Source organism: Buteo buteo, chromosome 11 (genome assembly GCF_964188355.1).
Source record: "Buteo buteo chromosome 11, bButBut1.hap1.1, whole genome shotgun sequence".
NCBI lineage: Eukaryota > Metazoa > Chordata > Aves > Accipitriformes > Accipitridae > Buteo > Buteo buteo.
In genome coordinates, this window is record NC_134181.1 from 27,892,927 (window position 1) to 27,917,570 (window position 24,644).

General features: G+C 46.2%; 1 protein-coding gene across 5 annotated transcripts in view; it reads left to right on the forward strand.

Annotated features, from left to right (window-relative positions):
- Positions 1-24,644, forward strand: part of TTC28 (tetratricopeptide repeat domain 28) — a 202,181-nt gene that overhangs the window by 146,214 nt on the left and 31,323 nt on the right. For 4 of the 5 annotated variants that reach the window (XM_075041105.1, XM_075041106.1, XM_075041107.1 and 1 more), the window contains 7 exons: positions 482-989; positions 10,583-11,924; positions 12,301-12,824; positions 14,472-14,581; positions 14,832-14,961; positions 15,391-15,609; positions 17,650-17,815. In XM_075041105.1, coding sequence (XP_074897206.1) covers positions 482-989; positions 10,583-11,924; positions 12,301-12,824; positions 14,472-14,581; positions 14,832-14,961; positions 15,391-15,609; positions 17,650-17,815 — 2,999 coding nt within the window. Of the gene's footprint in view, positions 1-481; positions 990-5,186; positions 5,293-10,582; positions 11,925-12,300; positions 12,825-14,471; positions 14,582-14,831; positions 14,962-15,390; positions 15,610-17,649; positions 17,816-24,644 lie in introns of those variants that run through there. The other variant, XM_075041109.1, reaches the window with a different exon arrangement.

A 24,644-nucleotide genomic window follows, 5' to 3' on the forward strand; every position in this document is an offset into this window, starting at 1 on the left:
GTCTGCTTTCTTAAGAGCTGCCATGCACAGGATCATTAGCTGTGTTAGCAGGACTTGGTGTAGATGTTAAAGTAGTTATGAGAGGTGACCTGAGGTGTGGCTGCGTACAGAAGTGCTGCTCTGGGAGGCGGCTCAGGCTGGCCCTGGAGGGCAGTTTTCTGCAGCGATCACTTTCTGTGTTTCCTTGGTGGTCTCTGCATCTTTGCAGTGCCATACTTCCCCTCTACCAGGTACACACACACACTGTATGCTTCAGAGAAAGAGATAATCCTAGCCCTGTTTTCCCAAGTCAACCTCGCTCCTGCTGCCTCCACCTGAGCTGCCCTGAGGGGTGTAGAAGAACTGCAGAGAGCAGGTTTTCTAGCTGGTAGTCACATTCTTTCTCCAGAGTGGCCTTTTGTGGCTTTGATTTCTAGGACTGGGGCCATCTGACTTGTTCCCATGCATACTTGTACTTATTTTTTCTCTCTTATCCCTGCAGGCAGCGTCCTCAGCACTGAGCAGTCTGGGCCATGTGTACACAGCCATTGGGGACTACCCAAATGCACTGGCTAGCCACAAGCAGTGTGTCCTCCTTGCAAAGCAGTCCAAAGATGAGCTCTCTGAGGCGCGGGAGCTGGGCAACATGGGAGCAGTGTACATTGCAATGGGGGATTTTGAAAATGCAGTGCAGTGCCATGAACAACATCTTAAGATCGCCAAGGAGCTGGGGAACAAGCGGGAGGAAGCTCGAGCCTACAGCAACCTAGGCAGTGCTTACCACTACCGGAGAAATTTCGACAAAGCTATGTCCTACCACAACTATGTGTTGGAGTTGGCCCAGGAGCTGGCTGAGAAGGCCATTGAGATGCGAGCTTATGCTGGCTTGGGCCATGCAGCTAGATGTATGCAGGACCTGGAGAGGGCTAAGCAGTACCATGAAGAACAGTTGCACATCGCTGAGAGCCTGCAGGACCGAGCTGCTGAAGGCAGAGCCTCCTCCAATCTAGGTAAGGCCCTGACATGGAGCAGAATTTGTCAGGGAATGCCGTGACTGTCAGAGCTGCTGCCAGGATGCAGGAGGTTTTCTGTGTGCTATTGTCTTAGTTACCCCAGTTTCACCAGGCTGTCTTCATAAATTAAACAGGCACTTGGCAGATTGTGTGCTGATGTAATGTATCCCATGTTCAATTATTAACCTGCTTAGAAAGACACCAGAAAGCACAAGCTTATGGCAAAAGGGAAATGAAAAGGTAAAGTGCATTTGAAGAGCTATTTAGGTGTCAGAAATAAGTGTAAGTCTTGCACTAGGGCAGGAAGTGACATGGTTTATTACCTGGCCATTTCTTTGGGAGCTTGTCAGCTGGAAATGTCAATGTATTGCTGCCTTGTAAGTTGGGAGACACATGGGTCAAATCCTAAGTTTGTTTTCAGAATGTACCCATTAAAATAATAGAATGTAGGAGTCTTGTGTTCTTCTAAGGAGAGACACTGGCATCCTGCTGGCAGGCTGGGAAGGACTGCATTACATCAGAGTGAAGTCCATTCCTGCTGCTTCTTCACGGTGACAGATGTGGAAGCGAACAAACATGGATTTCCATCTCTGCCATGGGATGTGGCGTTTGTGCTGCTGATGTTCCAGCTGTCATTAAGGATGTGTTCTCAGCTGGCTGGGAGTGGCAGAACAGGGCTGTTGCTGGTATAACAAAATATGTGTTTGCTGGCAGCCCCTGAATCTCAGCTCTTACAGGCTGCCCCACGCTGTAAATTAGCTTCTGTTTCTGCTTGGCAGTTGGCACTTGGTTCATTTGTAGATGCTAATTGTACTCTGATGTTATCAACAGCAGGTAATTGAAAAGGGCTTGATGAATTACTTAATTTCTCTTAATAGCTAAGTCTTCAGAGGCTGAATAAAGAAGATAAGGTGAGCTGGAGAAAACAAAACAGTCCTAGCTTTCTAATTATTGTTGCGAATCTCCTCCTTTACACAAATTAGGGCAGATGTGTGAGGCAAAAATAGGTTTGTGAGGCAAAAGCGCTTGTGGCATGCTTAGCATTAGAGACCAGTGAGCATTGATAACATTTCTGTTGGTATGGCAGAGCACCCAACAGGCAAGAGGGCTGGGGGGATGAAGCCTGCATCTGGCTTCCTCTAACCTATGTAAGGGCTTTTGCAGAGAACAATAGCAGATGCGTCTAGCAAAGCACAAACTACATTGGCCATCTCTGCTGCCAGCATGGGACTGGTCTTGGGGAGATGCAGAGACGTGAGGGATCCACCAGTCTGTGGCAGGGATAGAGGGGCCCATGTGGAGGAATGGGACCTTGGGTTGTCCAGGCAGGGAGCAGGGCGAGGTGTAAGCTCTGGGTCCTTGGTGGGGGAGATGGAGACATCGTCCTTGGCTATGCTTGGGGATCACACTGGTTTCCCAGCTCATGGTTGGGACTGAGGGAAAGTTCCTCTTGCTGTGAAGCTTAACTTAATGCATTTTATTTCCAGTGGAAGCTGAACACGGGGTGTGCAGGCTGTTCTGATGGTGTAGTTACTGGGAGATGGCACGGCTGTGTTCAGCCATGAGCACCTATAAAATGGGGGTGGGTGTGCTCTGAGCAGCACTGGCAAACATCCAGAGATCAGAACTACTTTCGTTTGCCTCCTCTCCAAAGCACTTGCTGCTTTCTGGAGAATTGCCCCAGTTCTTTCTGAGCAAATCCAGGAAACTGAGGAAATGCAGTCTGGGGAAATGGAAGCTGTCACTTGGTTTTGTTTTTCCTCCCTACATCAGTGTGGTGATGAGCCGTCGTGGGTTTTCCATATTGTCTCCTGTTTTCGTGAGCCCTTTGCCATTGGGCAGACCACAGCTCTTTTGCTAGAAGAAAGAGCTTAATTCAAGTTCTGTAGGATTTCTAATTGCCTGTATGTTTAATGTAGTCTGTCTCTGTCTTACTCAGCATCACAAAAAAAAACCCCCAAAACTGGTACAGAAATGGTGAGACAAGATGGGCGTAGCAATATGCTGCAAGTGCTGATAGTCGCTGTAGTTGCTTTGCCTCATCCCAGAATGAAACAAACGCTGCTGCGAAAGAAAGCAACTTGCTCTTGTTTCTCAACCTTCACAGTACTCACTTGCAGTTTAAAGTCTCTCACCGTTTTGCTGGCTCAAAATTAATCAAGTTGGGACTAGAAAATTTGTGTAAATACCATTATTAATCTGTTTTCAGCATGTAATTCCAGAAATTTTTGTAAAAATACCCAACCAACCAAACAAAAAAACAACCAAGGAAAGAGCTTTGGTGCAGCAGAGAATGTTTTTCTTGTGTTGGATTTAAGCCTAAATATAACTTTTGGTTGGTATGCTGACTCAGCCACTCTACACTTTGTATTAGAATAGTTTTCCTAGCTTCTGAGTGCAGGATCTCACGTTTCAGCTGTTATTTGGCTATATTTTTATGTCTTCTCTGTCAGAGTTAAGTTATACTGGAGAAAGAGAACATGCAGTTCTTGTTGAGAAAGTCTATTACTGCTGTTTAAAATGCATCCAGTACCAATTAAAAAGTCAAGTCTTAATTGTCTCTTTCATCTAATCCACATGCAGAACAAAACCTCATCAAAATAACCATGCTGACAGGCAAAAAAATGTATCTAAATGTGTGTTTCCAAGCCAGAATGTTAAGAGTTGGCCTCTTCGCTGAAGCAACAGACATTTTCTGTTTGCATTTCACTGATTTAGATGGAAAGCTCTCTTAAGTATGCTATCTAATGCTGAGCAAGACAGACACAGAATATAACATAGCCCAGCTGCTGTAGTGCTCTGCAGGGAGATATAATGCGCTCTGTGACTCAGTAAGCAGAAGATAATGGACTGAGGGCAAGTCACAAGTTATCAAGCCCTTCACAACAGAGAGATGTGGAGTTTAACCAGAAGTCTCAGATTGTCAACCTTTGCAAAGCAGATGGTGTTTCCAAATGCCAAGGCTCCATGTAGAGAGCTGGCTTTCCAGCCTCTGCAGCTCTTAAGGTTTCCCATTGCCACGGAGAGAGGACACTTCAGATTGTTAATAAAACACAGTTTCAAGTCTCTCCCTTGGTGCTTAGCATCTCTTTGCAGTTACAAGAGAACTTCTATGCCTGCCTATCTTCGTGTGCTTGTCGTGTTGTCCAAAGGTGCCAGGTATTTCCTTTTGAAGCGTTTTTGCAGTTAGGATCAAAAAATGTTATGTTTGGCCATCTCTTCCCCAGTTGCTGAAGGACTAGCTAACTTGCCCAAGACCCTTTTCCCTCATCTCCGACCTCTCACAGGTGCGCTTATCCAGCCAGCTGCATTGCAGCAGAGCATGCATCAGAGGATGATGCTGTTAGGCTCTGCTGTCTGCACCAAGGAGGGGGCTGGGACATGGGTGAGCTTCAGAACGAGGTTTGCCGTTTCAACTTTCAGCATGTTCGTATTTCATTCTGAAAGAGCAGGTTCAGTCAAGAGTGATGTTACCTCAGTCTAAGCTGGAGGCCATGGTGTAGCTGTGACCCCATCACGACGCAGAGGTTTGTTCTGCGCTGGCTAATGCTAGTGGGAGACTGGAGGTCCCTTTGACTTCTGTCATAATCGCTTGCTGGGCTCCAACACAGGAGCTGCAAAGACTGTTCCAAAGTTCATCTGACACATTCTCTCTCCTCTTACAGTTTGTTGCCTGAACTGGAAAAATCGGTGATGTGCATAGGCAGAATGTAGCTTTTATGATGATTTTTCTGATGTCATACAGGTTTCTACCCAGTTCTAACTGTATTCATCATTAAAGAAAGAAAGCTTGTAGATTAATGTAATTTGTGCCATTTTGGGTGGTTTATACTGTATAAGGTAGTAAAGGCTTTCTCTGGCCATCTCCCCTCACGTCTGCTGGGTTCCTGTCTTGGGTCTGTTCTACTGCATCCTTCGTGTACTATTACAGAAAGTAGTCTAGCTGCCTGACCATAAGACGTATCTTTTATTTTGAAGTCAGTAATTATAGCTGTAAGAATGAGTCAGAATGCTGATGTTTTGAAGTGACAGTGTATTTCTGGATCCTTCTTCCTTAAGTGCCACAACAGATGGGTGACAGCTCGAGCAAACAGCTCGAGGAGAGCACAGCTTTGTTCTCTGTTATGCTGCTTGGTTTTGTCCTGGATATCTCCTCGTAAACATTTGCTCACTGTTTTTCTCCTTTCTTGGCAGTAAAGAGGCTGACTAAAACCTTTAGAACTGTGAAGGCTTCATCTCCCATCCATCTACGAACCTCATTTTTGTCTGTTGAGGAATGCACAAAGAGAGAATATATTTGGTAGGTGATGATTTTGGAGTCTGAGTCAGAACCTTTCCTTCCTGGGCCGTCCTTTGTAATTACCCCTGGCAAATGATCGAACATACCAGGAGGTGTTGTGTGGGGTCTCTTACCAGGTTCCTCTTTTCCCAAGAGCAACCTTAATTTTTTAGATTAAATTCTGGGAATTTGCTCAAGCAGGGCTTGTGACAGAGAGCAGCCTTTTTGGTGGACATAGTATCCAGGGTGAAACTCCATCCAGGGTAAAACCCCATCCATAGCCTCTCCAGAGCGTGGCAGCACTGGCTGTTTCAGTAACCTGTTGCCCTAATCTCTAGTATGAATTTTACTTCTCTGGCTGCTGTTTGCCTTTCAAAGCCATGCTCTGTGTCTGACTTGCTATTGTCCTCTCCCACTTTCCTTTTCCTTCATGCAGGACAGGAGAGGTTTGTGTCCTGGGGCAGGAATTGCTATTATCTCCAGCCCCAGGTACTCCTTTTCTTATCTATCCTCAGGTATAGTATGAAGTGGCAGTGGGAGAGAGTCTGGGTTGGGTCAGTGTCCCTGACACTCTCTCCATTGTGAGTTCCTCCATGTTGAAGAAGAGAGGTAATTACAGTGAGCATAGGACTTCTCACTAGCACCCTCATCTTTCATCCACCACTCCTGTGGACGCAGCGTCTGAGTTGTCAATGGCATTTTAATGGTGACCACTGTGCACTGACTTTTCTGTTCCTCACAGTGAAGTGGAGTTTCTTCAGAGTGCTTAAGCTTTGAGGCTGAGCTGTGGCATCCTATCTGCTCACTAGGGCCTCCTAAATGACCTTGGATACCAAAGATTTTTCCTTCTCTGTCAAGTCAGCTGACCGCCAAAATAATCTCCAGCACTAACAGATATGTTGATCCAATGAGTATAAGAGGGCTGAGGTGGAAAAGTAAGGAGAGGAACTTTGTGACAGCAGTAGGATTCACATCTTAAGGCTGATGATCCACGGGTGGCCAGAGGAACGTCAGCCTGATTGAGCATCTTGTGCTCTGCACGCAGCAGTGGTCTGGCCTGAGGACTGTAACAGCTAATAGATACACTAGTACAAGAGCTATTTAGAAGGGTTTGGGGGGCACAAGAGAAATGGTAAGCTGAAGGATGGATTTCACACCAAGCTCCTGACGTTATCTCTTAATGCATTTTTTTAATGTACTAGGTGCTAAAAGCAGGAACTTGCATTCCACACTGCTCCCAACACCTCTTGCAGAGAGCAGCTTTGCAGATGTTTTTCTCAACCTAAATTTTCCCATCTCAGTGCTATGTGGACAACAGAAGCACCAAACCACAGGCCAGACCTGCTTGGGTGTCATCTTGGTATCTAAGGTATCAACTTGGAAACTGATCTAGATTTGGGGAGATGGAGGTTAAATAAATAATTTATTGCATGTTCCAAGAGCAGAATCCCTTGCAGCCCCAAATGAGCCCCTCTCTTCCCTAAGAGGCATCTGGTCTGTTTCTTGCAGTTGTTTTGTTGCCTAAGGTTGCAGCTAAGGAGCTTGCATCATGCAGGACATGGGAAAGAATGTGAAACAGCTCACACTTGACATGGCTCACAGATAAAACATACATGAAACCAGTAGCAAGGTGTAGAGTCATCATCCCCTGAGAGCAAGGCATGTGTCTGCAGTCCAGGGCCAAGGTTGTCTCTGGTTTTGACAGTAATTTTAAGTGTATAGCTGAGGATAGACTGAGGATGGGAAAACACAGTTGCTGTTTGATGGGAGGGAGGCAGAACATTATGCTTGGAAATTAGGGCAGGGATGACAGCGTGTACAGAAAGGATGATGGGAACCCACTGAGTAGCAGCAACACATCAGGGGAGTGAACTAGGTGATTGCTCTTGTTTCCAGGCACTAGGGCAGCAAGGCTCTGTAGGTGTTAGCAGCCAGTCTGTGGTGCCCGTGCATCTCTGGCAGACTACGTCCCTGTAGTCTCTCTGTAAGATCTAGGTAGGTGTGTGTTTCCGGCCATGTGGTGGGAAAGGTCTGCATGCCATTCTGAGTTCCTCCAGGTGTCTGACTTTACAGCCAGTCTTCCTTCTGCCTGTCCTGTTACTCTGTATTTCAGGCTGTTGGCATCTGCAAACCTCAGGCAGTTGTGGCTGATAGCTCCTGGCAGTGTCCTGGTGACATTTTTCCTACTCTGTTCCTTGAGAAGTAAGGCTATGTTTTATTTTTCAGCATGACACTCTTGGCATTAATGAAGCATTAGGAAATGATCTATGAATGTGCTTTTTTTTATAGAGAGGCTCACTGAGGAGTTCATTCACATCCTGCAGCAGCCACTTCTGCCTGGGGTATTATGGGTCATGTCATGATTTGGTGGTATAAGCATTTTTGGGAAGGTGGCCTAAGAGCAAATGGTATGTGTGCTGTGCAGCACCATGGCAGTGCAAGCTGCAACTCATGGGGGCAAACAATGTGTTTTTGAGGCAGCGTGTGCTCCAACAATAAGGGATGTCTGTGTTCCCAGTGTAATTCGTTGGCCCATGAGTGGTTGTTGCTGGCCTCAGATACTCTCCCAGAAAACCTGTAGAAGCTCCGAGTTACCAGGGGAATCAATGATTAAACTGAGAGACGTGGAAGATGCCTCCTGTGGCATTGAATCCAGTCTCCTGTTATTGCACATACTGTGTAATACAAATACCATGATTCATAAACTAACCATGTGCCATTTTAACAGTGCTGTTTTGTTTGCTTCACTATCCTACTATAGGGCTGTTCTGGAGCCTTGGCACTCTGGTGGTGAAAATAATTTCTACGGTTGATGCCCCTCTGTGATTACACCAGCATTGGTCTGTAAATTGATTAGCTCTCCTGTGTCTAACAGGAATTGCATTTATCTTTCTTTACTGGAAATACATCAATTCACTGGATAGCTCCTTCTCTTCTCACTTCCAGATGATGACTCCCTGCCCTTGTCGTCTTGAAGTCCCTGTCTTCGTGTAGTTTACTGCTGATTTTCATCACCCCATTCTTGTTGCTCTGGTACATACGGTTGTCCAGTCCTTCCTCCATAATAATCCCATCCTTCTCTGTGTCAGCAGTGCTTCTTAACTGGGTTTCATTGGTATATCTTGAGTAGCGCTCACTTCCTTTGTGCCAAAGTCACCACTAAAAATTTTTAATAATTTTTTTTGTCCTCTTTTCTGCTTTCTGACTCTTAATTAGGAGGAATCTCATCAAAGAACAAGTTATCTAGGCAGTCAGCTGAACTCAAATTTGCTTTTAACCTGTTTTCTGGTCTCTCTCACCCTTTTACGCTCACTTCAAGCTGAGTGCTTTCCTACATCTGATTCCTCAGAGGAGGTGGTGAGTGCTGCTGGTGGAGAGCAAGGGCATGTCTTGTCTCCTTGAGGAGTCTGTCCAGTTAGCAGTAAGAGATTAGGAAAAGCTTGGTCGTCCCCTTATTCTGGAAACCCTGTGTTTTCGGGGTGGTTTTCAATGAGCCATGTGTTTAGCTTTCTCACAGATGGGGCCCGCTGTGTTGCGTCTCGCTGGGTAGGGCCTGGCTGCCCATGTCAGAGCCAAAGCACCCTGAGGTGCTGGCTGGTAGGGACACAGCGTTCAGGAGACAGGGCTGGGAGCGCAGTCTCCTTGGGGCAGCACTGGTTCTGCCTGCTTCCAACTCAGACACCTCTTGTTGTTTCCAGGGGAGGGATTTAGCTAATTCCATCTTTTTTAGTTTCTGAAGCAATGGGACGCTTTCACAGAGACTGTTTTTTGCAGTTTCTAAGTTATATAGCTTTGTGTCCAATCCAATTTCACCTTGTAATTACTTTGTGGGTTTTTGCAGAAATCGCTGGTCTTTCCTGTGAACGTTCTGCTGTGTGCGGCAGTGCGGCTGTCCTCTGAGCCCCAGCACTGGCCATGTCTCCAGATAGGAGATGGAGGGCCAAAATATATTCACGTGGGGTCACTCAGCTTAGTTCATCCCATCCTTGCTGCCACAACCTTCCCTTGTCATACCAGAAGGAAACATCAGCATGCATCAGCCAGAGATGCAGTAGCTCATGCTGATCAATTAGAGCCACAGGCTCATTGGAGCTGAGGAAGGATTTGGCCAGGAGCTGGACTAAGGTACCAGGGAGCCAGTCCCTCCTGCCATGAGCACTAGCTTTGATCATGATTGCAGTGCAGGGGGAGAGAAACAAACTGTCAGCAGCAGCCAAGCATTTGCTGTTTTGATCCTGTTTTGTTCTGCCCATGTTTTCTAAATTGCCTTCTGAAGCCTCATGTTAGTAGGAAAGTGAGCAGTATTTTTGAATGACTTGTTTTGATAGAAATACAGGTAATCCAGCCGGAATCCTTCATGCTGATGTAATGGAACTTGGGTTTTCAATCCTACGTGAGTTTAAAAAATGAATCCGTGAGATCCAAATTGCCTCGGGAAAGCAAATTTCAGCCCTCATGTTCCAGGCTCACTTGTAAAGCCTCTGTCTTCTTTAAAAATACAAACCAAGAGGAGGAGCATGTGTGGGGCCTCATCACAGTGTGCTTCGCTTCCCAGTGGCTGGGGAGGGCAGCTGCCTCCTGACCCTCCACATCTCTTCCCCCTCAACACGTTGGTTGTGATATGGAGATGGAAACTGGAAGCTGTTTTCTTTTAGGGGCAGGGAAAGACCTGAAGTTGTCTCCAGGTATCAAGTAACTGTGATGAATCTGGAGGATCTGTGTTTGCAGGGCCTCCTTCAGCGGCTTGTGGATCTCCAGGCCTGTTCACAAGTGTTTGCAAAAGAGCCACATGTATTATTAGCATAGAGTTTTATTAAAGCATAAGTTGTAACATTAGCAGTTTCAGAGCTCCTGTTCCCATGTCTCATAACAAGTACAAGATGATTTGACTGAAGTTGGAAAAGCAAATGCAAATGCTTTCTCGGTCAGTGTGTTGGGTATGAGCTCTGGATTCACCAGGTATTGCTGATGAAAAAAAAAAAGTAGCATAATTAAAAAAGAAAATGGGCATTTTGTAAGGCCAAACTGTCCAGTTGTTGTGGTGAATGTGTGCTTTATGTATAATATAAAACCTTCCCCGGGCTTTCCCTGTTAGGAGCGAGGAAGCAGTTCATTTGAGAAGGGACAGCCGGGGATGCATCAGGGTGCTGTGGGGAAGGGATGGGGTTGCCTGTTGTAGAAACCCTGGGGAAAGGGCCAGGCTATGAGCTGCCAAGGGCTGGGCTGCAAGAAGTCCTGGCATGGCAAAGGTGTTGCAGAAGGGTTAGCAGGGAGGAATGTTTTTGTTGAGCCCGTTTCCATTATTTTTCAGGAATCATTCACCAGATGAAAGGCGACTATGACACTGCACTGCGGCTGCATAAGACACATCTGTCCATAGCTCAGGAGCTAAGTGATTACGCCGCCCAGGGCCGGGCCTATGGCAACATGGGCAACGCTTATAACGCTCTCGGCATGTATGATCAGGCTGTGAAGTACCATCGGCAGGAGCTGCAGATTTCTATGGAAGTAAATGACCGTGCCTCTCAGGCATCTACACACGGGAACTTAGCAGTTGCCTATCAAGCGCTGGGTGCTCATGACCGTGCTCTGCAGCACTACCAAAATCATCTCAGCATTGCCCGGGAGCTGCGAGACATCCAGAGTGAAGCACGGGCCCTCAGCAATTTGGGCAACTTCCACTGCTCACGAGGAGAGTACGTCCAGGCAGCCCCTTACTATGAGCAGTACCTGCGCTTGTCCCCAGAGCTGCAGGACATGGAAGGGGAAGGGAAAGTTTGCCATAACCTTGGCTATGCCCATTACTGCCTTGGGAACTACGAGGAAGCTGTTAAGTACTATGAGCAGGATCTTGCCTTAGCAAAAGATCTTCATGACAAGCTGAGCCAAGCCAAAGCCTATTGCAACCTGGGCCTGGCCTTCAAAGCCTTGATGGACTTCAGCAAAGCAGAGGAGTGTCAAAAATACCTGTTGTCCCTGGCGCAGTCTCTGAACAATTCCCAGGCCAAATTCCGAGCTCTGGGAAACTTGGGGGATATTTTTGTCTGTAAAAAAGACGTAAATGGTGCAATAAAATTTTATGAGCAGCAATTGAGCTTAGCCCATCATGTTAAAGACAGGAGGCTGGAAGCCAGTGCCTATGCAGCCTTGGGCTCTGCATACAGAATGATACAGAAGTGTGACAAGGCTCTAGGTTACCACACACAGGAGCTGGAGGTGTACCAGGAGCTGGGAGATATGCCGGGTGAATGCAGAGCACATGGTCACCTTGCTGCAGTGTACATGTCACTTGGGAAGTACACCATGGCCTTCAAGTGTTATGAAGAACAGCTGGAGCTTGGACAGAAGCTGAAGGACCCCAGCATAGAAGCCCAAGTCTATGGTAACATGGGCATTACCAAGATGAACATGAATGTCATGGAGGAAGCTATTGGCTACTTTGAACAGCAGCTGGCCATGCTGCAGCAGCTCAGTGGAAATGAATCTGTGCTAGATCGGGGCCGAGCATATGGGAATCTCGGAGATTGTTATGAGGCTCTGGGAGATTTTGAGGAAGCTATAAAGTATTATGAACAGTACCTGTCTGTGGCTCAAAGCTTGAACCGTATGCAAGATCAGGCAAAGGCCTACCGGGGCTTGGGCAATGGGCACAGGTAAGGAGCACTGCATGTGTATACTAATGACAGATAGTAAAGTATAAGTACAAACAGAGGCATTGTGTTACTGATGGGGTGTGTTCGTGTGGCCATTGTACACATGCATGGGGATGTGGCATAGAAGCGAGTCCTCTGGGTGCTGAGGACTGTGCTACTGGCTCAAATAAGGAAGCTGATGTTGCTCTGCCCTGAGAGGAAGAGAATTTTATAGGGTTGATTCAAGAAGGTTGATTCAAAGGGGCCAGGGATGTCTCCTGGGGGGAGCGTTTGTCTCTGCCTGAAAGGTTTGAGCTGGCCTCTAGAGGAAATGTCAAAACATCTTCTTTCAAGAAAACATTGGCAAAATAAATGCTGCTGTTTTCTTCCCTTCTAGGGCTATGGGAAGTTTGCAGCAGGCTCTGGTGTGCTTTGAGAAGAGGCTTGTGGTGGCACATGAGCTGGGGGAGGCATTTAACAAAGCCCAGGCCTACGGGGAGCTGGGGAGCCTGCACAGTCAGCTGGGGAACTATGAACAAGCCATTTCTTGCCTGGAGCGCCAGCTGAACATTGCTCGAGAGATGAAGGACCGAGCTCTGGAGAGCGATGCTGCCTGCGGCCTTGGTGGGGTCTACCAGCAGATGGGAGAGTACGACACAGCCCTGCAGTATCACCAGCTAGATCTGCAGATTGCGGAGGAGACCAACAACCCCACTTGCCAAGGCCGAGCCTACGGGAACCTGGGCCTGACCTATGAGTCCTTGGGCACCTATGAGAGGGCAGTAGTTTATCAGGAGCAGCACCTCAGCATTGCAGCACAAATGAACGACCTTGTAGCTAAAACTGTGTCTTACAGCAGTCTGGGCAGGACTCATCATGCCTTGCAGAACTACTCTCAGGCTGTGATGTACCTGCAGGAAGGTAAGAGGCTGAATTATGCAACACAGCATATAGTGGTAGGTGTGGGGAGACAGGAGGGAAGCCTGAAGACATGGAGAGAAGTGAGGCACTGTGAGTGTGACACTAAGAGGATGTGTTTGACAGTGGCCTTCAATGCAAAAGCTCTTGCAGACATCCCTAGCTACCGTTGAGCATCTGTCTGAGTAGCTGTCCAAGCAGGCTGTTACGGTGAGCATGCCGTGTCAGTCAGAGCCTTCCTGGCATCCTGTAGACAAAGCATTGCAAAGCACAAGGTGTCCCTTCCTGGGGGCATCTCAGCTAGCTCTGAGCTTGAATCCAGACTGCAGCTGGCAGACTCTTTATAAAGCTTGTTTGTGCCTGAGCCTAGAAGATGTAAACCTTCTCTATAAATAGCATTGCGTACCAGGAACTGGCTCTGGGAAAACCACAACAGGTCATGAAGGATCTCTCTGATCCTGAGAGCAGGTCTCAGACTGATGTGTGCCTTGCTGATAGCCACCTGGCTTTTACTTCTGCATTCAAGTGGGAGTGAGACCAGGTGGGTGAGTGTCCTCTAAGCTGTGAATGAAAACAAACTGTGTTTGACAGGGAGGTGAGGGAGGTTCAGCCTTCAGTGTCCAGAAACCATCTGCCGCTGCTAAGTGCCAGGGCCAGTGCTGGCTTGTGAGTTGTGCTCCTGCAATGGATTCTAGTGTACAAGCAGCATCTGTTCAAGGTGGTGGCTCTCTGACAGAGGAGATGAGCAACCTAGCTGGAGTGTATGAAGCTGGAAGCTGAAGGATTAATTATGTCAGTTAGTCTGTTTTTCCTGAAACTGACCTTGGCAGCATTCCAGTATGCTGAGGGAATTTAATTAAGTCGGAAGGGGAGAAATAAAACACAGCTCCTTCTCCTGGTGTGACACAGGATTTCTGAAAAGCCTGCAAATGCTAGCTGCTGCTGAGCTGCATGGTCATGGCCAGGGCTCCCACTCCCCAGTCTGTGGGAAACCTGAGGTGCCTAAGAGGAGGTGTCCCTGTTGTCAGCAGGGCCCATGGAGGCAAGAGATTTGGAGCATGGTGGAAGGGGGGAGGGCACAGAAGGTGCTGCTGGAAGTGAAATGAGTTCCAGGTCGTTCACACCAGGACCCTGCCCTCTGCTCTGGCTCAGCACATAAACCATGCAGAGCCTCCCAGAAGGCTGGGAAGAGCTGTTGGGAAACAAGCCAGCAATGTGGCAAGTGGCGTCTTTTCTGGCAGTGTTTGGTAGCTCAGTGTGATTTTTTGGTTTTTGGGGTTTTTTTTGTCTGTGTGGCTTTTAGCTTTAAAACTCTAATTTCCTGATAGGGGCTTACTGAGTGTGTCTCAGGGGACTGCACCTTAACCTCACTTAGGTAGGTCTTGGTCCATGGAAGTGTCTGTCTTGCTGAGGCACCTCTCACGCTGGTGCCAATTTGATGTCAGCAGCAGCTGCCCAGCGCTGGCGCTGCCCTGCTTGGCATCCCACCGCTCAGCATCTCCATGGCTGTCTCTGCCTGCTGCAGGAGCCCTGGGGGCCCGAGGCCCACCCGAGTCAACAGCCCGCCAGGCTGCTGAGGCAGAAGTGCTCCACTGTGCTGCCAAAGCCCCTTCTCCCCTTTGGCCCTCTCTCACTCTGACTCCTTTTCAGGACTGAGGCTGGCAGAGCAGCTGGGGCGCAGAGAAGATGAAGCCAAAATCCGCCATGGCCTCGGCCTCTCCCTCTGGGCGAGTGGGAACCTGGAGGAGTCCCAGCACCAGGTATACCGTGGCCAGGGTAGGAAATGTCTGGTGCATCCTGGGGAGGGTGTGTAAAGCACTGAGCCGGCTCAGGCCCATGTGCCTTACTGCTGCATCCAAAGTCACCTCCCCTCTGCCAGAGATGCTGCCATTCTGAGGGGCTGTCTAAGGCAGACCTCCCCTGTATGTTGGCCCTGGATCCTCCTGCTCTTCCAGCCAGTGCTTTGTGCTGTGTCTGTAAGGAAGTCACCATGGCTCTTTTCCCTCCCAGCTGTACCGGGCCTCGGCACTGTTTGAAACCATCCGACATGAGGTGCAGCTGAGCACAGATTACAAGCTGTCACTCTTCGACCTGCAGACATCCTCCTATCAGGCTCTGCAGCGAGTACTTGTCAGTCTCGGTAAGAGATGCCATTGTGTGCTCAGTCTGAACTCCAAGCTCATGCCAAGAGTTCAGCTGAATTTGTGGGGAGGTAGTTCATGATGCATACTTCACTCCTCATCTGTCCAACACAGCACAGCATTTCTTTGCCAGGACAGAATTCAGGATGTCCTGCTTTGGGTTTCAGGCACCTTTGGAACTTCTTTCTTGCTTCCTCCATTCATTTGTCTTTCTATGGCTCATTTTCCCATACATGGTGTTATTGCGTGCAGCTAAGATGATCTGTGGGACTGTATTCCAGAGCAGAGACTACTCTTCCCAGAAATAAATGCTGTGACCCTGCTTCCCCAGGTTTTAGTTTATGTTGGGATAGCAGCTGTCCCTGTTCTGCATGTTGCGCTGCAAACCATGTTGGTGTCAGGTCTGAGAGATGGCTTTGTCTTTTCAGGTCACCATGATGAAGCATTGGCAGTAGCAGAGAGAGGACGAACGAGGGCATTTGCTGACCTGCTTGTGGAACGTCAGACTGGGCAGCAGGACTCTGATCCATATTCTCCAGTGACCATTGACCAGGTTCTGGAGACAGTGAATGGCCAAAGGGGACTTGTTCTCTACTACTCGTTGGCTGCAGGTTATCTGTACAGCTGGCTGCTGGCTCCTGGGGCAGGTGAGGTCCTTTCTGGAGGTGAGAGCATGTAAACAAGCCTTACACAGGGAGAATTGTACCATTTGTAGCTAGGAATGAATCTGGGACCAGAGTGAACATACGAGGGTATCCTTGCCGTCTAGTGCCTTAAAGCTGAATAGACTGAAAATTGTGGCCACAGCAATAATGACATAGAAGTGCTTATTCAGGGCTTTGATGTTCACCTGGAGATGGAAATGTTTCACATGTTTAATATTTCAATTTTTCAACCTCCAATCTGTATATATTTCCCACAGGGCAGAGCAGAGCAGTAATGAGATTCCAAGTATGTTGGCTCTGTGAGAATCTTCTGTGCATAAGAATCCCTACTTTAATTACATTTCTATGCTTTATCCTTCCAAAAGCTTTTGACATTTATTCATTGAAGTGGGTTGCAGAAAACAGAAGGGCGTCCCCGCTTCCTGATATGCCATTGAACTGCCTGATCCTCTGAATTCTCTTCATATGAATGTGGAAACACTTACCACAGAGGAGCAAGGAGGATTAATTTGAAGAGGATTGCTTTTTGCAGACAGCTGTTGTTCATTATCTAATAAAGCGATGACTGTAAATTTTCATGAGTTCTTTCTGGATATAATTTAATAATTGCAGCTCTTCACCATGACAAAGCTAAAGGGATAAAAAGCACTATTTAGATAGCACCAAAAATGCTTCGGTAAGGGAAGCAAACATTCACACATCCCTGACTTCAGATGGAATGACAGTGATTGGAAGATAGGCTTTTTAGGGGTGTTTTGCAATGTTGCATGTGTAAGTGTAAGATGGTGCTGTCCTGCTATGCATCCAGTCACTAATTGGCTCTTCAGGCCTGTAGTTTGCACAGTAAAATGCCAGTAATTCTATAGTATTAATATCAAGCTGAGCTTACTAAAATTATGTGGATAAGAAGGGTAGGGTTTGCTGCTAGGCTTCATGACCTGTCTCATTGCCCAAACTGGATCTTGTAGGAAGGTAGTTGCACTCTTCAAGTACGTGGGTTTGTGACTGTGTCCCTGAAGGTCCTGTCAGATGTAGGGAAGGAGAGGCACTGTGATGCTTCAAGGGTTCTGCTTGAGCAGCTTTGCTGGGGAGCTTTTCAGTAGTGACTCCAGCCCAGCCACGGTGACCTCATGTTTCGTTAGTGCTGATGGAGAGAGTAGCTTCAGAGGCAGCCCCAGATCCTTATTATCCCACTGAGATGGTACCCATAGAGCCTCTCCACTGATTCTATTATTTGCTGCTGTTGCTGCGGAAGGAGTTGCTTTATTCTTTATCCCTCCTTTTCTTAACTGGTTTAATAATTTATACCGTCAAGGCAAACAGGGCATCCAGAGCAGCCTTTTAATGTTGATCACAGGCTATAGAATTAATTATGAGGGATGTGCCAGTTGAATGGAGGAAGGTTTTATCTGCAGTGATAGTTGAATTCTTAACAAAACAGTGAGTGTCCTTTATCTGGTTTACCCATTGTGAAATGCTATCTTTTAATATTTTACTATGCATTAATCTGTCTTTTTCTTTCTTTGTATATAATGTGTTTTCATGCATATGAGTGAAATGAAAAATCTTCATGTGATGTGAGGAGGTTCTGCTGTAGTAATAACACCCTTGTGCAGCATTTGAGCCTTGTGTGTTCAATTTATGTGATCAGAGGCTATTAATACGTATTTTTCATGTGCATCTATTGAGATGTGAATTACTCTGGTAGGTGCTTGTATGAAAGATCTGTTTTATAATTTATATGAGAGTGCTGCAATAGCAAATGCATTCTGAGCATCTCATAAAAGCACTGCTCTGCCTTTGTACCTTTGGGCCATCATCTGCAAAGTACAAAGCCAGATTTTAAAAGCAAGGCTGTAATATAGAATGCTGGAAGAGCCCTGTGCAGATATGGCATGGAATGCTTTGCCCCAGTTGTACTGGAAATGCCAAATGCTAAGGGCTGTGCTACCTCCCTAGACAGTTGCTGGCAGCACTATTCCTGCCCTACAGAAATAACCTCGTGATTCTGTTGCCTTGCAGGAATTCTGAAATTTCATGAGTATTATCTGGGTGACAGCCTGACAGAAAATGCCGGGGACTTCCATGAAGCCAACAGCATGACCCTGCAAACAATAACAAACTCTGCGCTGGAACAGTACATATCAAGTGTGCGGGAGGCTCTGGGTGTGGAGTCCTACTATACCCGGTAAGTTGGGGAGGGGGAAGTCTAACATCCTGGTTCCTGCTTTCCCACCTGAAAGCAATTTATAACAGTCTTAACAATGTATAAGAGGAATGAGTTAATCGGCCGAGAAGTCTGAGAACTGAGAGTTAGAGCAGGGGCAAATTTTCACTGCAGCAACAAAAAGATTGCTTTATTTTTGTATCTATGGCTATTTTTCTGCCAAGTAACTCTGTATGCACATGCAAATAAGGTTTGAACCCATAGGCCGGGTAACGAATCTATATAGATTGGATGAGGAGGCAGGTGCTGTGTCTGACTGTATATGGGCAGATTCCATCCTACTCACAATTTCCAGTGTAATTAATTCCCTTTCAAAGGTTTAGTTATGAAAAACTGCAAATAACAGAGGAATTCCATCCCCCCTCCAAATATGTTCCCATGTGGCTATAGCTGAGTAAATAATTTACAGTGAATTAATCTGTCTGATAAATTTCAGCAAACAGAGAGGAACCTTACTCCAGTCCATTACTCAGGTCTCACAACTATGTTGCCTCATTTTTTTTTTATCCTATGGATTTATCACAAGTCAAGGTTTTTTGCTTATTTGTACTCAATCTCATGATCTTTCATGGTATTTGGTTTGATTTATGGATTAGATGAGTACGAATATAGTTTCTATGCTGATACTTACAAGTAGTTTTTCTCTGAATGCTTCAATCTGAAAAGCAGAGTTGGGGTTGTCCCTGTTACTGTATGTTCTTTGTGAATGAAGCGTACAGGGTAAAGGATGCGGTGACAATTTAGCTTGCTGTTATAAATGAACGTTACTATGTAGTCATAAATTGCTTTACTTCAGATGGATTAGTAACACACCGGCAGTTTGCAGGTCTAGTTTACTCCTAGTGCAAAGGGGACTTAAATGTATGTGTTGGCTGATTTGTTAACCAGCCCCCAAAACTGGTGTGGGTGGAGGCACTGGCTCTTCTAGGTTATACCATGTTCTAGTCTTTTTTTTAAACCATTTTGCGTTTTTCTGCAGCACCAAGATTTGAGTGAAACACTCTTGAGTCACCGAGGCTGTGGACAAATGTCCTTTTCCTCACCCAGTTTTGATGGTGAAAGCACCCAGCCCCCTGAGCCGTTAGCGGCCTGTGTTAGAGGCTGCCACCCTGCAGATTGCTTTCTGTTCGTGAAGTGCAGTCTGCAGGGGCAGTGCACACCTGAACCTGTTGTTCCAGGTAATGATGTTGGCCAAGACGGAGAAAATGATGGCACTGATCCTCGAATCGATTCGTGCTCAGGGTTCTGCGGACAACTGGGAAACTCTTCAGCTCTCCTAATTAATCCTTGTTCATCTTTTGTAATAGCTACCATAGGCAGCAAATGTAGTTGCATAGCTGACACCACAGTGGTGTTAGAGCATTGCTGTGCAGCAAGCAGCAGTAAAACGAAGCTGTGCTTTGTAGTCTGCTCTCCAGCAGTGTCCTCAGCTTCCTCCCCTTGATGCCCACACCTTAATCTGACAGGACGGGAATTTTCCATCAGATCAAAATAAGAACATAATCCCAGGCCTGAAGTTTCCCATTAGGTGTTTCAACTATGCGGAATGATACCAGATTTCCTAGTTGCTTTCCCCAGGTCTTGCTCCAGTCTCTCACAGACAAATTAATCCTCCCCTTGGGGTAGTGGGAACATGACACTTGGTTGCCTTATGTCCCCAGTACCAGTAACAAATTTAGGTTATTGGGTTTGAAACTCTGAGAGGGCTGCGGACATGCGCTCAGCACAGATGGTGAGCCCCTCTGTGCTTTTTTCTTCACGGGAGCATCGGGTGCTGGAAGGGAGTTGGAAGCCATCAGAGGTTCTGGACTCAGGCCTGGTAGTTTGCTTTTGTCATTTTCACTGATTTCAAAATAAATTAAAGAATGTGTCTACGCTAGGATGCTGAATGTGTCCTGAAAGGTTTGCACGGCAGGATGGGCTCAGGTTGTGGTGATGTATTATCCTGGTTTTACCTTTCTTTAGGGAACTGAAGAGAAAGCCCTGCCTAAGATTTTATTCACCCCATCCCTGAAAAAATACTGGATTTGTGAAGGTTTGGGGAAAGGCATCTCTGTCTAATAAATCAGTGGTGCACAGTGCCAGGCTTATCTTTGCTTCTCAGTGCTCTGGCATTGCTAGTCCGGGGAATGCACACGCTGGCGTCCCCAGCCTGGCCTCCTGCTCCTGGAGCCTGATTCTGGGCTTGGGCCAGCTTAAGGAGTTGTTTCGAAGAGCCCCTGCCAAGCTGCTTAGTATAAGCACTGGGTTGCAAGTCAGGAATCGGTGCTACGCACTTTGTGTGCACACTCTGAGGCCTGGCCAAGCCTTGCTGCTGTTGTCCAGCTTCTCTGAGAGAGGCAGCAGCTCTCCCACCTTAGGCTGCTGCTAGAGACGTGAGCTGGGACAATCGCAGCGATGAAATGGTGGTGTGTCTCTGGCTTACCCTCTGTCGGGAGGGCTGTTGAGCCCTCTGGCCTGGGGCTGTCCGCTCTGCTCTTGGGCTGGAAGCGTTTCCTTTCTGTGATAACCCACTTCTCTGGCAGGACTGTGAAGGCTTTGGGGCCTCTCTGGTTTGGGTGTGGGGACAGGACCAGTGCTGCCGTGACAGTGGCAAACGGCTGTGTGTGCGTACACCTTTTCGGTGGTTCCTCAGGGAAGAGTCTGAGATGCAGATACCCAGCACTCCCCTTGCAACGCAGGCTGTACCTGGGGAACACAGCCAGCATTTCTAGGCTGGGCTGTGCAAGGGCTTAAATAGCAGAAAGTTTGAACAGAAACAATGTGTTCCCATTGAAGCATACAAAATGCTGAAAAGCGGCCATTATTCCTGCTTGTCCAGGAACATTGAGTTAAAAGAACTGTGACACTTTTAAAACTGAAAAGAAAAGAATCTGCAGAATGACACTGGCTGGGCCTAGCATGATTTCAGCTCAGACTCATTAGCCAAGAAAGCTCGTTAAAATAAAATAAAAAAAGACAAAAAAAAAATCAAGGATCTGTGTATCGGTGCACTGCTTGGAAGATTCTTGGCAGCTGGCTAAACATTTATATGCAATTTATAAAGGGAATTTATTTCCCAATAATTGTCTATATTTGCATAATGCCTTCAGGCCTGAGCGCTATTACTGGCATTATATCCAACTTTGATAGAGTAGTTTGTTACCTGTGCTACCAGAAAAGAGCTTGTCCAGAACACTGCCAGCTTGAGAGGAGATCTCAGGATTTTTTGCTGTGTTTTAAGTCAGTTGGATTTTTTGTTTTTTTTATTTTAACAGGGTGGCTGTTGTGGCAGTCTCCTAAAAAACACAAGATGCTTTTTCCCATCTTTTAGTGGAAATCTGCCCCCAAAACTGCCAGTCAACTGCTACACAAATTACTTGTGGGTTTCTGCAATCCCGTGACATTGTTTTAGACACCCCTGTTATCATTAAAATTAACTTAATCTTGTAAGAGCTAAACAAGTTGTACAGTCCCAGAGTCTTCATGCAGTGACAAACTGAAGACAGATCAAAATCTCCGAGACACTGCTTCAGAGCCCTGAAACCTCACAGTCCGTAACCCATGGCATTTTCTTAAGAGGTGTGGACAGCAGAATAAAAGCAGATTTGTGGCCAAATTTGACCTGGCCAGGTTGCAAAGAAGGAAAGTAAACCTATCCCCAAAGCAGAAGAACCTAAAATGAGCCATGCATTGGTCTCCCAGACAAAAGAGGAGAGTTAATAAGAAAGAGGCGAAAGAGATGTCTGAGTTGAGATCGACAACATGTATCTAGAAGAAAACTTGTCTGCTTCACTGCCCTAGTCTCCAAGGAGGAAAGCAATGTCAGAGTGATCCATGTGGTTTTGCAGCTAGGAGATAGATAAAGGCATGGGGTCTGAGGTTTAATTTCCCTTCTGAGGGTTTTTGTTCCCTTGGGGTAGCTGCATGATTTTCTTTTCCTTTCTGGTTCTTCTACTGCTATCTATAAACATTTTTGTAACCACAACACTGATTATCCATAAGCAATGATACAAGATACAAAAGGATTTGAAAAAATCTATGCTACTATTCTGAAAACTTCTGCTAAACATGGTGTTTGATCCTGTTTATCTGAGCACGACATTGGAGTCTGGAAGTTCCTTCAGAGGGTCACTGAGCATTTAGTATTGCCATTGGGGAAGGACAAGCTTTAGTCATCCGGTGAGATGAGGGATTCATGGATGCAGTCTGGCTAATGCAGTCCTTGTAAGTGTTACTGAAATACTGGCAGTATCTGTAACAGATTTTGAGCATGAACAGGTGAGTTGCTGCTATTGGTAGCCAAAATGGTGGATCTGGCAGAGTGGTCCTATGGTCAGCAATCAGTTTGGACTTACACTAGGATCCATTCTTTGTCCTGAACTCAATCTGAGCTTGCCATTTTGTGAAATTACCCACCAACCTCACAAGGGCATTGGCAGGATTGTGTCCGCTGAGTGCTGTGAACAACACATGCTCTTGAGATGGGTATGTGCTTAACTCATAATGTTGAGACAGTTGGAAACCAGAAGTAGTAGTGACAGCCGACTCATCTCCAGTGATCCCCACATCTGTTTGTATTGGATTTACAGTTGTGTTGCATTTGGATGCCTTTCGGGTTTGTACTTTCCGAAAAGATGCAAAACCTTTTATGGTTGTAAAGGTGGCTTTCTGAATGGAAACATTTTTACAGATTGGATTATTCATTTCACTGTGAGCGGTAACAAACTGCTTGTTAGTCTAGGGTTTTTGTTAAGTACTCTGAGAAAGAGCAAAGGGTCTCTCAGCCAGCTGAGTACTTGAAACGTAAGGGAACAGACATACACAGAGGAGTAGCTTCATTCAAATTAAAGCTCTGAGAAGCCACAAGCACATAGGCACTGCTATCCAAATGATCATAATCATGAAATGATTGCCAACATATAAGTGGTACATTTAAGAAGTGGCCTGTCTTTGGTGGTGGTGGTGTCTAGGGTTTTGGGGTTCTTACACAAAATCTGTTCTGAGACTTCTGCTTCTGTTAGCTTCAGTCACACCTTCTGAATTATGGGTTTCAAGTCTCGCTTGAAAATGAGTTGCGTGATTCCCATTAAAGGAAATGTCAGAAGTTACTCCCTCCAGCCTTCATGTTTTGTGAGTTTTGCAAATGTGACAATGTGAAGCGGATGTTGACACTTCATCCAGTTCTGTCTTGTGTGTGCACATGGACCATGAGCTCTCTGTTCTTTCTGGGAGAATAGAGTCAATCCCTTCAAGGTGTGTATACAGACAGGAAGGACAAGAGGGGAATAAAAACTAGACTGAATTGGTTCCATCTACCCTTCTCTTAAAGCATCAGGGTTGCATGATTCAGAAGGTTACATCTATCTCCGTATGTTGATGGTTGAATCTTACCCTGTTGATATGCATATACACAACTGAAATCTGCAGTTACGCCTCGTGCAACAGATTTGCAGATACTGTTTTCAGTTCCATTAACCATTTGTCACCACAGATTCTCCTCCTGGCAAAGGAAGTCCTTTAGTCTTTAGGTTCTGGAATGAGGTTTTAATTTACTGTGATGTCAGCTTCCTCCTCCTTTCTTGGTGATGGTAGTGGTATGTTTTTGGTTAAGGATTCTGGGTTTAATGCTTGTCTCTGAGATCATTGGGCTGGTGTGGTATGATCACAGGCAGAAACTCTTTCCCCACTTCAAAATCATATGCAGGGAATTAAACAAACAAATCTTGTCTGTTCCATGTGGGTGAACGTCATGTTCTGCTTTGAAACTCTTTCCCCACATGGATCGAGTGCTTCCCTACAGCATTGCTGACTGCCACCATGCTCCAGCACACCGAACCCCCAGGAGAAGCTGTCATCTGCAGTCCCTGGAACCTGTTTGCTGCCTGTCAGCAAGAACAGAGGGATTTAAATACATATAGCACACATGTGAAAACTTTTGTTTGACTCCGACTTTTCAGTTCATAGCTTGCTTAAGTGCACTGTAGTTGTATGCTTTTGTGTTCAAATTTAAGTGCCATTGCCTTCCATAATGCTGTAAGCGTGTTTATAGGTACTGTTGGCATCTCCAGCGTGGCACATCTTCCCATTTTCTGCTCCTGGAGAGGAAGATATGCTGTCATGGGATGTGTCATTGGGATTTTGCTGTAGTGGTGTTTCAGTTCTGCACTGCAGGCTTCACTTTCTGCTAGAAATGGTTCCTTGCAGCTGGTCTAATTAGGCTGACAAATAATGCCTACTTGAAAGAAAAAAAAAGTGTGAGGGACTTTAAAGTCTGCTTGAATTTGTATTGGGACAGACTCCTTTCTCTTTAGGGAGAACATGTGGCCTGCTCTCTTGGGTTCATGAACTCAAGATTTTTGCCTCTTTAAGGAGCTCCAAATACTCATTGTGAGTGTTGCTCAAAACTGTGCCAGGACTCAAAACTGAGCATGCCTGCAGCTGGAGGAAAAACATACAGGAGGCAGCTGTTCACAACCTTTTCTTTTCCCTTTTTCTCCTCTCCTTTTTTTTTGGTTTTTTTTTTTTTCCCCTTGGCTGTTGTTCATCTAGCTCCATTTCAGTGTTCATGAAGTGATTGTCTTTTGTCAGGACTTACTCTTTCAGGTTATTAAATTATATTCACCTGGAAGTATGCTTACAAGATATCCTGTGGTCCATACAGTAACATAGGGACAGCACTAGTTGCCTGCACAAGTACGTGTTGTGCGTTAATTTAATTCATGTGCTCTTTATTGGAAAATGTGCCCTTGAAGAAAGGCTCCAAGTTGCCAGGGACCCAAAAGGAAACAGAAATGAGATGCAGGGTGGC